This window comes from Chelonia mydas, chromosome 2 (genome assembly GCF_015237465.2).
Source record: "Chelonia mydas isolate rCheMyd1 chromosome 2, rCheMyd1.pri.v2, whole genome shotgun sequence".
NCBI classification, from domain to species: domain Eukaryota; kingdom Metazoa; phylum Chordata; order Testudines; family Cheloniidae; genus Chelonia; species Chelonia mydas.
The window spans coordinates 227,371,345-227,385,779 of record NC_057850.1 but is presented as its reverse complement, the minus strand read 5'-3'; the positions used below and the strand labels follow the sequence as shown (position 1 = coordinate 227,385,779).

General features: G+C 45.0%; 1 protein-coding gene across 27 annotated transcripts in view; it reads right to left on the bottom strand.

Annotated features, from left to right (window-relative positions):
• The window catches only part of KIAA1217 (KIAA1217 ortholog), a 511,170-nt gene that overhangs the window by 40,434 nt on the left and 456,301 nt on the right, over window positions 1–14,435 (bottom strand). For all 27 annotated transcript variants that reach the window (XR_005224058.2, XR_005224057.2, XM_037890862.2 and 24 more), the window contains one exon: window positions 9,255–9,424. Coding sequence is in view for 25 of the 27 variants with exons in the window: in XM_037890862.2 (XP_037746790.1) it covers window positions 9,255–9,424 (170 nt within the window). In the remaining 2 variants the exon portion in view is untranslated. The remainder of the gene's footprint in view (window positions 1–9,254; window positions 9,425–14,435) is intronic.

Genomic DNA, 14,435 nt, shown 5'->3' with positions numbered 1-14,435 from the left:
TACCACTGGGGCTATAGTTTCCCATGCTGGATGTCTGTCTCAGGCTGAATCTATTAATTTATTTATGTAATGGAAAGTTCCAGCTAAAATAGTGCAGCCATTTTTGAGAACAAGATTAGAGAAAATAAATTATTTTGACCTTCTTAAACAAAAATTCTTACAGCTGTTTTGTTGAGACGCTCTAGCACCTTTATGTTTTGGGCCAGGGTCTTTAAATTTGGCCGGAGGGGACACCCTGGTGCCACTGATGTGTCTTTAACTATCGAAAATTTCACCAAGTAATAAACCACTGAAAAATCTCAGGTCACGCGCAGTAGAAACTTGTTAGAGTCTGCTCTGAGCACGCTCCATCCCAGAGCTGCAGGGGCTGATCGAGGCATGGTCTACATTACAAAGTAAGGTAGCTTATGGTGACCTAACTCTGTAAGCGTCTACACTGAAATGTAGTTCCCACCGATGTAACTCGCCCACTACATCGACTTAACTCCACCTCCACAAGAGGCATAGTGCTTAGTTCGATGTAAGTTAGGTCAATGCAGTGTCATTGTAGACACTGTGTTTCTTCCACTGACTGTGGCTGCCTTTCAGAAATCGTCCCACGATGCTCCACACTGACCGTTAAATCAGCGCAAGTGCTCCTAGTGAGGATGTGCACCGCTGACAAAAGGGGTGTGGTGTGGACCTATAAAACCGATTCAATTACTGCAGTGGCTGTAAGTCAACGTAACTTAGCTCAAATTAATTTTGTAATGTAGACTTGCCCCAAGACTTTCTCTGCAATTGCTCATCCTGGCTGCTAGGGACAGCAAGGGCACTGCACACAGAAACTGAGAGCCTCTCCTCTGTGCTCTCAGTGTTCCCATGGCTGATGCCCAGGCAGCGAAGAGGAGAAGGAAGAAACATCTGAGCTGAATGCAGAGGAGTAAGAAAGGAATAAATGGGCAAGGGGGGAGGCGTGGAGGTTGCAGGAGCCAGAGGACAGGGTGTTGGAGCAAACGGGGAGGGAGGAAGGAACTGAGTGGTGATGGAGCAGAAGGAATGAGGAGCAGAAGCTGGAGTGTAGGGGGATAGATAGGCACTGGGGTGGGAGGGTAGGAACCAGGAGATGGAGTGAATACATACATGCAGAAGGGGAAGGAGTTGATAGGTGCAAAGAAGAAAAGGACACAAGCCAAGGAATGGGGGGTTGGATAGGCAGAGCCCTGCGTGGATATAAAATTTATATCCATGGATGCAGATATTTGCAGATATTAATCAGTATCCGCGGAGCTGCAGGACAGTTGGGCCGCCGCTCCCAGGAGCCAGCACCCCGTGCTGGCAGCTCCTCTGGTGTGGCTGTACTGCCCCAACCCCTCCCACTGCACTGCCACTGAGCCTGGTGCCCACCCCAGTGGGTGGGGCTGGGGGCAGTACAGCAATGCCAGAGGAGCTGCCAGTGCGGGGCGCTGGCTCCTGGGAACGGTGGCCCGACAGGCTGCTGCTTTCGCAGCTGCAGCTCCTGGTAGAGCGCTGAAACTCCATGGATACTGATCTATATCCGCAGGCACAAATTTTGAATCCACGCAGGGCTCTATGGATAGGAGCAGAGTGGGACAGAGACAGGCTATGGGCACAGGAGCAGAATAGCTTATAGCCACTACAGCACTCTCCCCTCCAAAACCTGGAACTGAACGCATATGTCCCAAGTCTCTACATTCCTCTGCTGTCAGCAAACAGCTGTGAAACCCACTGGCAAAGTATATGTCTCATCCCGCTCTAGTGGTTGGCTCTAACAGGTACTCCATTAGCTCAAGCGGTAGAGGTCTATGGTGTGGTTCTGAATCCTCCTGATGCCCCAGGCTGGGGGTCAATATGGGTCCACATGAAAGAATTCCTGTATTTCAAGTTTGCTTTAAAAAAACCCGAACAACTTTGGAAATTACATTAAAAAAAAACCCATGTTAAAAGAACATTAAGGTTGCAAGGGGGACCTGGATTCTGGCACTTCCTAACTCTTGATTTCACAAACTTCATGTTCTTTTAATATAGCTCTTTGGATTATATGACACAGGTTTTGTATCGTTTTTAACTAGCGTGGAGGGCAGAGGTGGGGTGAGGGGAATGGCTGGAGGGGATGAGTTAGATTCAAAGAATCCCGAGAGAAGGAAGAAGACAACAGACTCTGAGGAGAAAGGGAAGTGGGAGGGAAGGATGGAGAGGAGCATGGAGCATGAAGAGAACAGGTCTGGTGGCAGAAGGTCTGTGATAGAAAATGGGGGTTGGAACAAACCACCAGTTTGTAAAAATAATAATAATAAAGAAGTAAAGGCCACGCGTCAAATTACAGGTGTACAGTTTGACATCCCCAGGAACATGGTGGTTGCTGTGGCTGTTCCCAAGTATGGGCCCTTCCCCTGCTCATGCTGCTCTTACTCCTCCATCCCTCACAGTTCGAGAGGCTGCTGAGGCCTTTTGTCCAGGTGGGATAGGTCCTCCCTGCCAGCATCTGGACCAAGAGGACCAGCCAGGCCTCAGCCCCTGCACTGCTGCCGCTCTTGGCTCTTGCTGGAGAGTTTCTGCTGCTAGCCCAGGCTTTCTTTGTACCCCAGGCTGCCAATGCGCTAGGCATTAGCGGGAGGAGAACCCACATGGGATAACTGCAGCCTTCTACTGAAACAGCCCCTGGATCCACCCCAGGCTGCATCTATGTTGAAGTATATTTCAGCACATCAGCTCCAAAAATGAAAGGCACATCCACAAATAGGATTTGGCTACAGCTTGGGACTTTCATATGATTTAATTATCTCATTACTGTAGTTTGCTGCCAAGCACAGATTTCACACAGTTTTGCCACTTTTATAACACAGCTGAAAGCATATTTAAATTTGTAATTCAATTTTATACTTGTGATACTATTCTAGTGAGTACCATATACCACTGTAACAACACTAGTGTCATTGAACTTTTTTGAAGGACTCATTTCCCTGCATGTAACAAATTTACTGAAGGAAAATACACACACACAGACACACACTCCCTGTAGCTTAGTAATGTTTTTCTTTTTAAACAGGATGCATGAAAGAAATTCTCTGAAGGCAGGCATGGGGGTGGGAGGAAGAGATCACAACATACAAATGAGCCAACAATGCTTTATATTGTAATGAACAAGCTGGCCTGCCATAGTCTAAAGTACTTTTTAGACCTGTTCTATAAATGTTCTGATTATCATCAGTGCCACTATTCTAGGAGAGCAGAATGAACTACTTTATATAATTATATGGTTGTTTGTTGTTCGAGTCATTGAAGCAACAAATACAAAAGGATCCAGGCTGTGGTTATAGTTCATTTCCTGGCATTGACAATAGAAATCCTGCTGTTCCTCTAACACTGAGCTATTGTTAAAAATAGTGGTAACTACTTGCAGAATAGAGCCTGATTTTCAGGGGCACTGAGCGGCTGCAGACCCCTTGCACATCTATTGGAATTGAAGTTGCTGAGCAGTTCTGAAAAATCAGTCCCTTAGTGGAAGAAGATACGGCAGTAGTAGGAAAAATATCTGACTTTAGTCAACCTTTGATACAAAAATCACCATTTCATTAATGATAGTTAATCCCTAATCAGTGGGCTGACACAGCCCTGACCTCAGTTTGCCTGTGGCTATACTTGCTGCTAAACCAGGTTCTGAACCAGTTACTCACAGTCACTGTTAGCATTGGATAGTTCTTCCAGCATAGACAAGGTGTTGCCATCTCTTGGGTGGTCTCAGCTTCTCCTGACTCACCCTCCTTAGTCTGCTCTCACTCAGGTCAGTACCTGGACCCTCACCTTCAATTAAGTCTGCTTGGCCTTCACTTTTTGGGCTTGCAGTCTCCTGGCTGTTTTCCTGAAGACGGTCTGGCGCAGAGCTGTTACCAACTTTCTGCTCCTTTTCCTTCTCTGTGCTCTCCCTTTACAGCAGGCCTTGTTTCCTCTATCAGTCGCAGCTGTGGGGGCCTGCCTCCATGATTGGCAGCTCTGGCAGCTGCATGGAGTTGTGATCAAGCTGCTTGCTTGTAAATAGGACAGACTTTCCTCACTAGGAACGTCTGTGAGGGGAGGGCTCCTATCTCATACTGAGAATGAGGGGCGATCAGCAGGTTATCTCAAGTGCCTATATACAAATGCACAAAGCCTTGGAAACAAGCAGGGTGAACTGGAGGTCCTAGTGATGTCAAGGAATTATGACGTGATTGGAATAACAGAGACTTGGTGGGATAACTCACATGACTGGAGTACTGTCATGGATGGTTATAAACTGTTCAGGAAGGACAGGCAGGGCAGAAAAGGTGGGGGAGTAGCACTGTATGTAAGGTATCGGTATGACTGCTCAGCGCTCCGGTATGAAACTGCAGAAAAACCTGAGTGTCTCTGGATTAAGTTTAGAAGTGTGAGCAACAAGAGTGATGTAGTGGTGGGAGTCTGCTATAGACCACCGGACCAGGGGGATGAGGTGGACAAGGCTTTCTTCCGGCAATTCGCAGAAGCTACTAGATCGCACGCCCTGGTTCTCATGGGCGACTTTAATCATCCTGATATCTGCTGGGAGAGAACTACAGCGGTGCATAGACAATCCAGGAAGTTTTTGGAAAATGTAGGGGACAATTTCCTGGTGCAAGTGCTGGAGGAGCCAACTAGGGGGGAGCTTTTCTTGACCTGTTGCTCACAAACCGGGAAGAATCAGTAGGGGAAGCAAAAGTGGATGGGAATCTGGGAGGCAGTGACCATGAGTTGGTCGAGTTCAGGATCCTGACACAGGGAAGAAAGGTAAGTAGCAGAATACGGACCCTGGACTTCAGGGAAGCAGACTTCGACTCCCTCAGGGAACTGATGGGTAGGATCCCCTGGGGGAATAACATGAGGGGGAAAGGAGTCCAGGAGAGCTGGCTGTATTTCAAGGAATCCCTATTGAGGTTACAGGGACAAACCATCCCGATGTGTCGAAAGAATAGTAAATATGGCAGGAGACCAGCTTGGCTTAACGGTGAAATCCTTGCGGATCTTAAACATAAAAAAGAAGCTTACAGGAAGTGGAAGATTGGACAGATGACCAGGGAAGAGTATAAAAATATTGCTCGGGCATGTAGGAATGAAATCAGGAGGGCCAAATCACACCTGGAGCTGCAGTTAACAAGAAATGTTAAGAGTAACAAGAAGGGTTTCTTCAGGTATGTTGGCAAAAAGAAGAAAGCCAAGGAAAGTGTGGGCCCCTTACTGAATGAGGGAGGCAACCTACTGACAGAGGATGTGGGAAAAGCTAATGTACTCAATGCTTTCTTTGCCTCTGTCTTCACGAACAAGGTCAGCTCCCAGATTGCTGCGCTGGGCAACACAGCATGGGGAGGAGGTGGCCAGCCCTCTGTGGAGAAAGAGGTGGTTAGGGACTATTTAGAAAAGCTGGACGTGCACAAGTCCACGGGGCCAGATGCGTTGCATCCGAGAGTGCTAAAGGAATTGGCGGCTGTGATTGCAGAGCCATTGGCCATTATCTTTGAAAACTCGTGCCGAACGGGGGAAGTCCCGGATGACTGGAAAAAGGCTAATGTACTGCCAATCTTTAAAAAAGGGAAGAAGGAGGATCCTGGGAACTACAGGCCAGTCAGCCTCACCTCAGTCCCCGGAAAAATCATGGAGCAGGTCCTCAAAGAATCTATCCTGAAGCACTTACACGAGAGGAAAGTGATCAGGAACAGTCAGCATGGATTCACCAAGGGAAGGCATGCCTGACTAATCTAATCGCCTTCTATGATGAGATTACTGGTTCTGTGGATGAAGGGAAAGCAGTGGATGTATTGTTTCTTGACTTTAGCAAAGCTTTCGACACGGTCTCCCACAGTATTCTTGTCAGCAAGTTAAAGAAGTATGGGCTGGATGAATGCACTATAAGGTGGGCAGAAAGTTGGCTAGATTGTCGGGCTCAACGGGTAGTGATCAATGGCTCCATGTCTAGTTGGCAGCCGGTATCAAGTGGAGTGCCCCAAGGGTCGGTCCTGGGGCCGGTTTTGTTCAATATCTTCATAAACGATCTGGAGGATGGTGTGGATTGCACTCTCAGCAAATTTGCAGATGATACTAAACTAGGAGGAGTGGTAGATACGGTGGCAGGTAGGGATAGGATACAGAGGGACCTAGACAAATTGGAGGATTGGGCCAAAAGAAATCTGATGAGGTTCAACAAGGATAAGTGCAGGGTCCTGCACTTAGGACGGAAGAATCCAATGCACCGCTACAGACTAGGGACCGAATGGCTAGGCAGCAGTTCTGCGGAAAAGGACCTAGGGGTGACAGTGGACGAGAAGCTGGATATGAGTCAACAGTGTGCCCTTGTTGCCGAGAAGACCAATGGCATTTTGGGATGTATAAGTAGGGGCATAGCCAGCAGACTGAGGGACGTGATCGTTCCCCTCTATTCGACATTGGTGAGGCCTCATCTGGAGTACTGTGTCCAGTTTTGGGCCCCACACTACAAGAAGGATGTGGATAAATTGGAGAGAGTCCAGCGAAGGGCAACAAAAATGATTAGGGGTCTGGAACACATGACTTATGAGGAGAGGCTGAGGGAACTGGGATTGTTTAGTCTGCAGAAGAGAAGAATGAGGGGGGATTTGATAGCTGCTTTCAACTACCTGAGAGGTGGTTCCAAAGAGGATGGTTCTAGACTATTCTCAGTGGTAGAAGATGACAGGACAAGGAGTAATGGTCTCAAGTTGCAGTAGGGGAGGTTTAGGTTGGATATTAGGAAAAACTTTTCCACTAAGAGGGTGGTGAAACACTGGAATGTGTTACCTAGGGAGGTGGTAGAATCTCCTTCCTTAGAAGTTTTTAAGGTCAGGCTTGACAAAGCTCTGGCTGGGATGATTTAATTGGGGATTGGTCCTGCTTTGAGCAGGGGGTTGGACTAGATGACCTCCTGAGGTCCGTTCCAACCCTGATATTCTATGATTCTATGATTCTACCACGCTGCCTATGTTGAGTATGGGGTTTGTAGACCCCATTACACAAGCCTTGTGTGAACTAATGGGTCTTTTTCATCTCCGATCTCTAGGATTCCATTATGTTAATTAATGGTACCTTGAAGACTAGCTGCTGAGTTGATGGTGGTGTACCAATATTTTTAAAAAATTGGTACACCAAGTACTGCATCTGTCCCTGAGTCAACACGTCAATTTTTGTGCTTGTGAGGTGGTAAGCTCTTGGGAGCAGGGACTGTCTTTTTGTTCTCTGTTTGTACAGTGCCTCGCACAATGGGATCCTGGTAATGACTGGGGCTCCTAGGTGCTCTGGTAATACAAATAAATGTTATTTTTTCTAATCCTTCAGAAGTATTTATTTTTATGTTGCTATGTGAAAGACTCAGAAACAACAGAAGAAACTGACTGACTGTACAGCAGAAATAGTGAAATTGACAAAACACAAAGTGCTGTCAAATGTATGAACTAAACAAATGGGAGAAAAAGAGAAAAATACTTTTTTCCTTTGATGTCTTTTCAGGCAGAAGTGTGACTTGTAAACAGAGGGTGCCTCTTTGGGTTAAACCTGTTAGCCCTGTTTAAAGAACATGAAGGAAAAAAACTGATGCATTGAGTGAACTTAGGACAGAGAATCTCCCATTATAGTAATTTTAAAATAGTCTGTGTGAACAACATATAGTGCATCTCAAACACAGGGTCTCCCAGGATTGTTAATATGCCCAGTCGCTACTGGAGTGACCACCAAGAGAACTGCAGGTGCGCCATCACTGAAATAAATGGAGGGGGTAACTTGTCATAAGTGGCTGCGGGCTCCTTGAAACCTTTCTCAGAGGCTGCCCTGGAAGGTACATAGTTGCTAGAATAATGCAAATTTACTTCCTGGGAGAGAGACTGTGAAGTGCAACACAACTTCCAGGTGGGCATATCAAATAGGTTGATATCTGGATATAGGTGGGCAACACTACTAAGAAATATATTAAAATGCATTTGTATTCCAGGGATTTATTCAAGCCTAAATGAAAGAGTAAGCACATGGATATAGCAGCATCCACAAGATCACCTGCCTGATCCCATCTCCTCCTCTCCAGCAAGCGGAGCAAAGGATATATGACCACCTCTTCATTCACAGGCGCACTCTCTTTACTATTATTAATCGGACTCTCCTGTCCCCTCCTCAGCTAGTAGTAACCAGTACTACACTTCCCGTCTAGGTAAGAGGGCAAAAGGCAAAGCATACTGTGTATTCTAATCTGTGCTAGTATCACTCTGTTCCATAATAATAAACCAGAATTGCAAAAGGCTTGAGGTCACTTTCAAGGCGGGGTGTCCTGCATGGCGGAATGTTAGCTGGTTGTTCCTCTATCCAGATTGATTTACAAGTACAAATTTTACATTTCCTGTGATGAAGTATTTATCTAATATACATATGCCGCATTTGTCCTTCAATTTTCAGTCAGGCAAAGGACTGAAGAATTGTACAAATATTTTTACAGCGTTTGGGGTGAGCAATATGTATTTACATACTGTACAATGTCTGTGTATGTGTCATATAGCCTGCTAGGACTTCTGAACTGAAATCTGCAGTCATCAGTAACATTTGAGAATCTCTCATCGCCTCCGAAGTGCTGACACTGTGTAGGTCATGAAAGCACTGGTAAAATACAGACATACTATAACAGAAAGAGTCTTCTCAGCTCCGACTACATTATTCTTTTTCTTTTTGTCCTAGAGGAGGTTGCCTACTTCTTTTGGTCTCTGAAAATCAAAGGCCCTAAAAATTGCACAGCTCATTCACAGACCCAAAATTATTATTTGGCTTCCTCACATCTGAAGTGTTCATTCAGGAGGGTGAAAACTGCTAGATGATAAGATCTTTAGCAGGGCAGAGACTGTGTCTTCATACATGTTTATGTATGGCACAATGGGGTCCTGATCTACCTGGAGACTTTTGACACTACTGTATTATAAATATTGAATTAATAACTAATAATAATAGGCAGGAAGTTATTTTTCTGGCTCTAACCAATACTATAAAGTGAGATACTTTTCTTCTGAAAGATGCATACGTTATAACAGTTTGTACCTGTGTCTTTTTGCCTTTTGCTTTTCCTTTTTCTCTATAGCTGTAGTACTTAAAACAACATTTACACAAGCAGCAAAAAAAAAGAAAAGGCACTGAAAGGCAAAAATGTCTTACACTCTAATCCACAGGAAAAGGCTTTCAAAACCAGGACATGTGCTCATGCAAATGAAGGGATGTGACCATACCTGTAGCTGCTTCATCTGACGCAGCTGCAGCCGAAGGTCAGACACATTGCATCTCATATCATGTAGGCTGACTTGCATTGCTGGGGAGCCAACGGGTGCAGGGTGATTGATGATGGTAGTTGAGTCAGTAGTTGCTAATGAATTCTTTCCACCAGACACGTGAGCAGCTCCTGCAAGTAATGCCAGCAAAACTCTTTAGATTACGAAAAGTGAAGGTCCAGCTGCATTTTCCTCCCCACTGCGAGCACAGCAGATTCAGCTTGTATCTTAAATGGATGAAGATAGCTAATTGCAGACTTCAGTGCTAATTATCTATCCAGTGGCTGTGATTTCCACAACCAATACACAACTTTGCAGTGAGATATCTGAGGGCCTAACTGTGTTGCCACTTCAGCCATGTCAGAGGATCTGGTTACCACATGGTTCCATTTTACAGTAGGGATGGGAGATTAACTGTAACTGCAAGTCATGCTGACCACCCACTGGACTATTCCCTACCAAACAGAACTGTGCTGGATCTAGGTTTGGAGATAGCTATGCTCTAACTGGGCCCTCCCAACATGGCTAAAATTGTAGGGTAGGGTTAGGCAGGCTATTCGTTCAATTTAAGCCAGATAGTCCTTTTTTAAAAAAATATAATTTTGTCCTCTGTCTAGTACAAAAATAAAACTGGACATGGTTTTGTGTAGTATCATGAATGGACAATGCCATTTTGAAGAGCTCGCTGCTCTGCACTCCAGTATGACCACGCGAGGTCATGCTGCCAGGGATGAGGCAGCACGCTCTTCAAAATGGCATCCTTCATGCAGCGTGACCGTGCATGCAAGGTCATGCTGATGGGGGTGGGGGACCCATGCAATTCCTGGAAGTATCGGAGTATCTAGCATTCCGGAGATGTGGCAATGCCCACCCTATGTAGAGGCCATCTGAGACTGACTTGATCAGTACACACAAAGATCCTACACTACCTATTTGTTGACTGATTGGCATGGGAAAGAGATTTAACCAGGCACACAGGTGGGTGGAAAACAAGCCCAGGAAAACATCCTAGTTGGCTACGCAATTACCAGTTACATGTTCCCAGCTAGCAACTCCACAGGCTTATTCTTAAAAAGTATAAAAAGAGTAACCACCATATTCCCAAACCAGAAATAAAATGGTGGCACAACAGACACTATCCAACTGTATGCTGCCCCACTAATCTGCCCATCCCCTCATCCTCGATTGCCATCTACACAGAACTGCATTTAAAACCAGCACTGGTTGTGCAGGACTCTACACATGATTTTTAAAACAAACAATCACAAAAAGCTGTGAAACTATGTTCTTAACAAAACATTATTCCTTGATCAAGCCGTCATAGTTAGGCCAGTTCTTTTTACGTGCATAGTAGTTTTCTTCATGTAATACAATCAAATCTGAAATCAGCAGCCAGTATCCACATTACATCTGCATTTTGACATTTCTCACTTTTAATTGTCATCTTAGTGTGTTTTTCCCCCCGAAACAGGAAGACTGAGAGACTGTAAGCAGGACCTGCCTCATTTTTTGAATAACTCCACAGTATTATGTTGCCTTGCACACCCTGCCGGTCACAATGGCAAGTCAGTCCCTTGTGCACAGAGTAAGAGGACAGTATGTCTGCAGGTTCCCTGTCTATTATACATTTGTCACTCCCATTCCTCCTCACTCCAACCACCTCCTCCACTCTCAGGAAAAACCTACAGCCTGCATAAACTGAAAGCAACTTGTCAATGAAGATGGGAATCCTTCCTGTGCATAGTAGCTTAGGTCACTATTTGCTTCACCCATGCCCCGCTCTATGACAAGTTTAATGAAATCAAAGCTAAAGCTAGAAGTGCAAGCTTTTCTTTGCTTGTTAAGGATAAATCCTCAGTGTAGAGAGGGACACTCTGCACACCACACCCACTGCATGAAAATGAACCCTGTGGACTTGTATTTACACCCAGCCCACTAATCATTAGTTGGTTGAGTCAACTAGCAAAGCATACAGAGATAAAGCACAGCCTGTTGCAAACATGTTGTTCTTTTGGCAGCAGGTGTATGTGCCTTATCATGTTATTTCCTCAAATCCTTCCCACATGGAAGATGTTTGAAAAAAAGGCAAACTGTCCATTTTCTGATGTGTGTCTTTGTTTTCATTTAAAAAGAGGCTGGGGGATTTGTAAAAATCGTCTTCACTGGTTTATTTAAATATGTAAAATCAGGAAACAAAGCAGCAAGTCCTGTCCATAAAAGCATATGCATGATGGACTGCACCCACGCAGTACACTGCTGTACCATACCATCGACTTCCTGATACATGAAGAGACAAAAGGCTGTTCTAACCCACGGCTTGAAGCTGTAATGCTATACCTTACTTAAACACACTCCAGTTAGATCTTAAATAACTTAAACAACACCATCTTCATTTCATTGCTGAGCAAGCTATCACATATTTTTGCTACACTTCAGCATCATTCAATACTCGCTTACCTTCTAAGGAGCTCCTTTACAAAATGCAATGCTTGAGAAACAAGCAGCCTTTGTGTTTATTGCTATCCTGTGCACATTTCACACTGCAGTCTAACATCAATACTTTTCTATGCATCTGCCAATATGTATGATGCAGCTTTCTTTGTAGGGACATCTCACCTTCTCCATCCCATATGCACCATTTTTTTCGCATTTTTTTAAAAGAAGAATATTAAATTCACAGACAATACAGACAGGATTCCCAAAAGGTTCTGAAAGCTGTTCTTTAACAGTTCAGATTCTTAGCCATAATTCCGGGCTTTTTATTTTTTTAAAAAGCCTACCCTTTTAATCCCTGCCCCAGGCAATAGCTCCCACAGTTCAATCACCAAACCAGTGATCAGACAGGCAGGCGTATGCCTCGTACCCATAAGCACTCCCAAAAATCTGGCCTCCAACCAGTATATATACCTCCCACACTTGCCTGTCCTCCTTGTAACTAGAGCTGGATTGTGATCCACTTCCCGAAAAGACAAGTGCCCACCCCCTGCCCAACCTAATCTCCCTTCCTGCCACTCGCTCTCACAGGTAGGTCTTTTTCTTGTTCTCTGGTGTGCCACTCCAACCACTGCCATGAGCCTGCACTAGCCACCTGCTAGCCATGGTATCCATTCAGAGGTGCAAGTAAGCCGGTATGCCCCGGTACGGCGTACCGGTAAGAGCCGGTGTGCCGTACTGGGACCGGCTTTCCCAGACGGCAATTTAAAGCCCTGGGGTAGAAGCGGCGGGGCTCTGGCGGGGATTTAAAAGGGCTCGGGGCTCCAGCAGATGCTACCACAGTGCTACAAAGCTCTGCCAGAGCCCAGAGCCCCGGGATAACGGTGGCAGTCGGGAGCCACCGGGGCTCCTCAGTGATTTAAAGGGCCCAGGGCTCCCAGCCGCCACTACCGCAGCTGGAGCCCCGGGCCCTTTAAATCAAGATTTAAAGGGCCCGGGGATTTAAGGCCAAGCCTCTTCCGGTTCAGGCCATGCCCCCTGCTCAGGACTCCGGCGTACCAGTAAGTCCTCTAACCCCTGTATCCATTGCTTTCTCAAGCACTACAGGGAAGCACTTGGAATATGAAATATTAGTATAGGGCAGGCTCTCAGCAAGCGTGCAAGTGCTCTGGTGATCAGTAGTTGGTTTCCACAGATTGGCATTTCATCAGAAAGGAAGAACAAGACAGGTGAGTGAGAAGATAGTTGGTATGGGGAGTGTAGTTCTCTCTCTTGGAAGCAGGCCTACGCTATAGACTGGTGATTAGAAGGCCAGCTAGGCAAGAGCGAAAAGACATTTAATACAAAATATACTTTGCACTTCTATAGTGTTTTGTATTGAAAACATCCAAGTATTTTACAAAAGCTAGTGAACAAAGCTGAACAGCAGCCCCATTTTTAAACTGAGGCACAGAGAGGTGAAGTATTTGTAACATGTTCAGGACCAGACAGGTAGTCTGTGGCTGAGCATGGAATAGGACCCAGACTTTCTAACTCACAGTCCTTTGCTATAGTCACAAGACCATCATTCTCCTTCCATTTTACTATCCTTCAGAACACCTTTATTTATCTATCCAGGCCACTAAAGGAGGTTTGGGTTTGATCCAGGCTTGACTGAAGAGAAAGATAAGGCCAAATACAAAGATTTTTCGAACTGGGTTGCCCATCCACTCGCTAAAAATAGCCCTCTTGTATTCAAATATCACTAGGGATATATAGTATATATATATATACAGTGTCACAATCATTTGAATCTCACAAATACTGGAATAGAGTCCACTAAACAAAATAAGAACATTCAAAGTTAAAGCTGCAACTTCACCACTAACAAGCTGTGGTTCCCAGATTCTGAAAGGTTTTCTAAAGAGCACATCGTCTTACATATATATACACGTGACTTTGCCCGAGTCAACCAGGCTGCATGAATTATCATGTTTCATTTGCAAGAGTCAACAGAGCTCGAAGCCTGGCATGGTCCACTTTCAACAGGTGTATCCATGAGAGAACATTTTGAAGACATAGCTCATTATATAAGGAATTCACAAAGGGCAGGTTCTCCACTGCAATGCACAACCCACCAACAGTGATGGATTAAGACAAGTTCAAACAAAAACATTGCATGTATTATGGTCCATCCCTCCCCAATAAATAACAACTTATTCAAGTACAGAAAGAAATATATTCCACCTCTCTTTAGGAAATTCTCAAGGCCCCTTCCTACCACCCTTCCAGGGAAATAGGCAAGTGGGATTGGGCCTGTGGTTCTTTGACAATCTGTGCCTTCTCTATCCTGGCCACTTGAAAAGAAAAATAGGATGGAAAAGAGTGAGGGTGGGTGGGTGTTTGTTGGTGTGCGTATGTCTGGGAGAGATATAAATCAATAGAATATTTCTAATATTCTAATTTCTCTTGGCTTTTGGGGGCTGAAGTAGTTTATAGGGACATAGTTATAGGATTCCCATTCACGTCAGTGGCAGTTGCACAACTAAATTTGTGGAAGATCACTGTTTTTTTAACCCTGTTGTGCAGTTTATTATTATTTCTGTGATGTGTGTAACAGAGTTCTGTGAAAAAAACAGAGTTGAGTCTAAAGGAAAAAACCACGATAAGCAGACTTTATGACCATAACAGTCTCATTTTATTTATTTAATATTTCAAGCTAAAGGACCC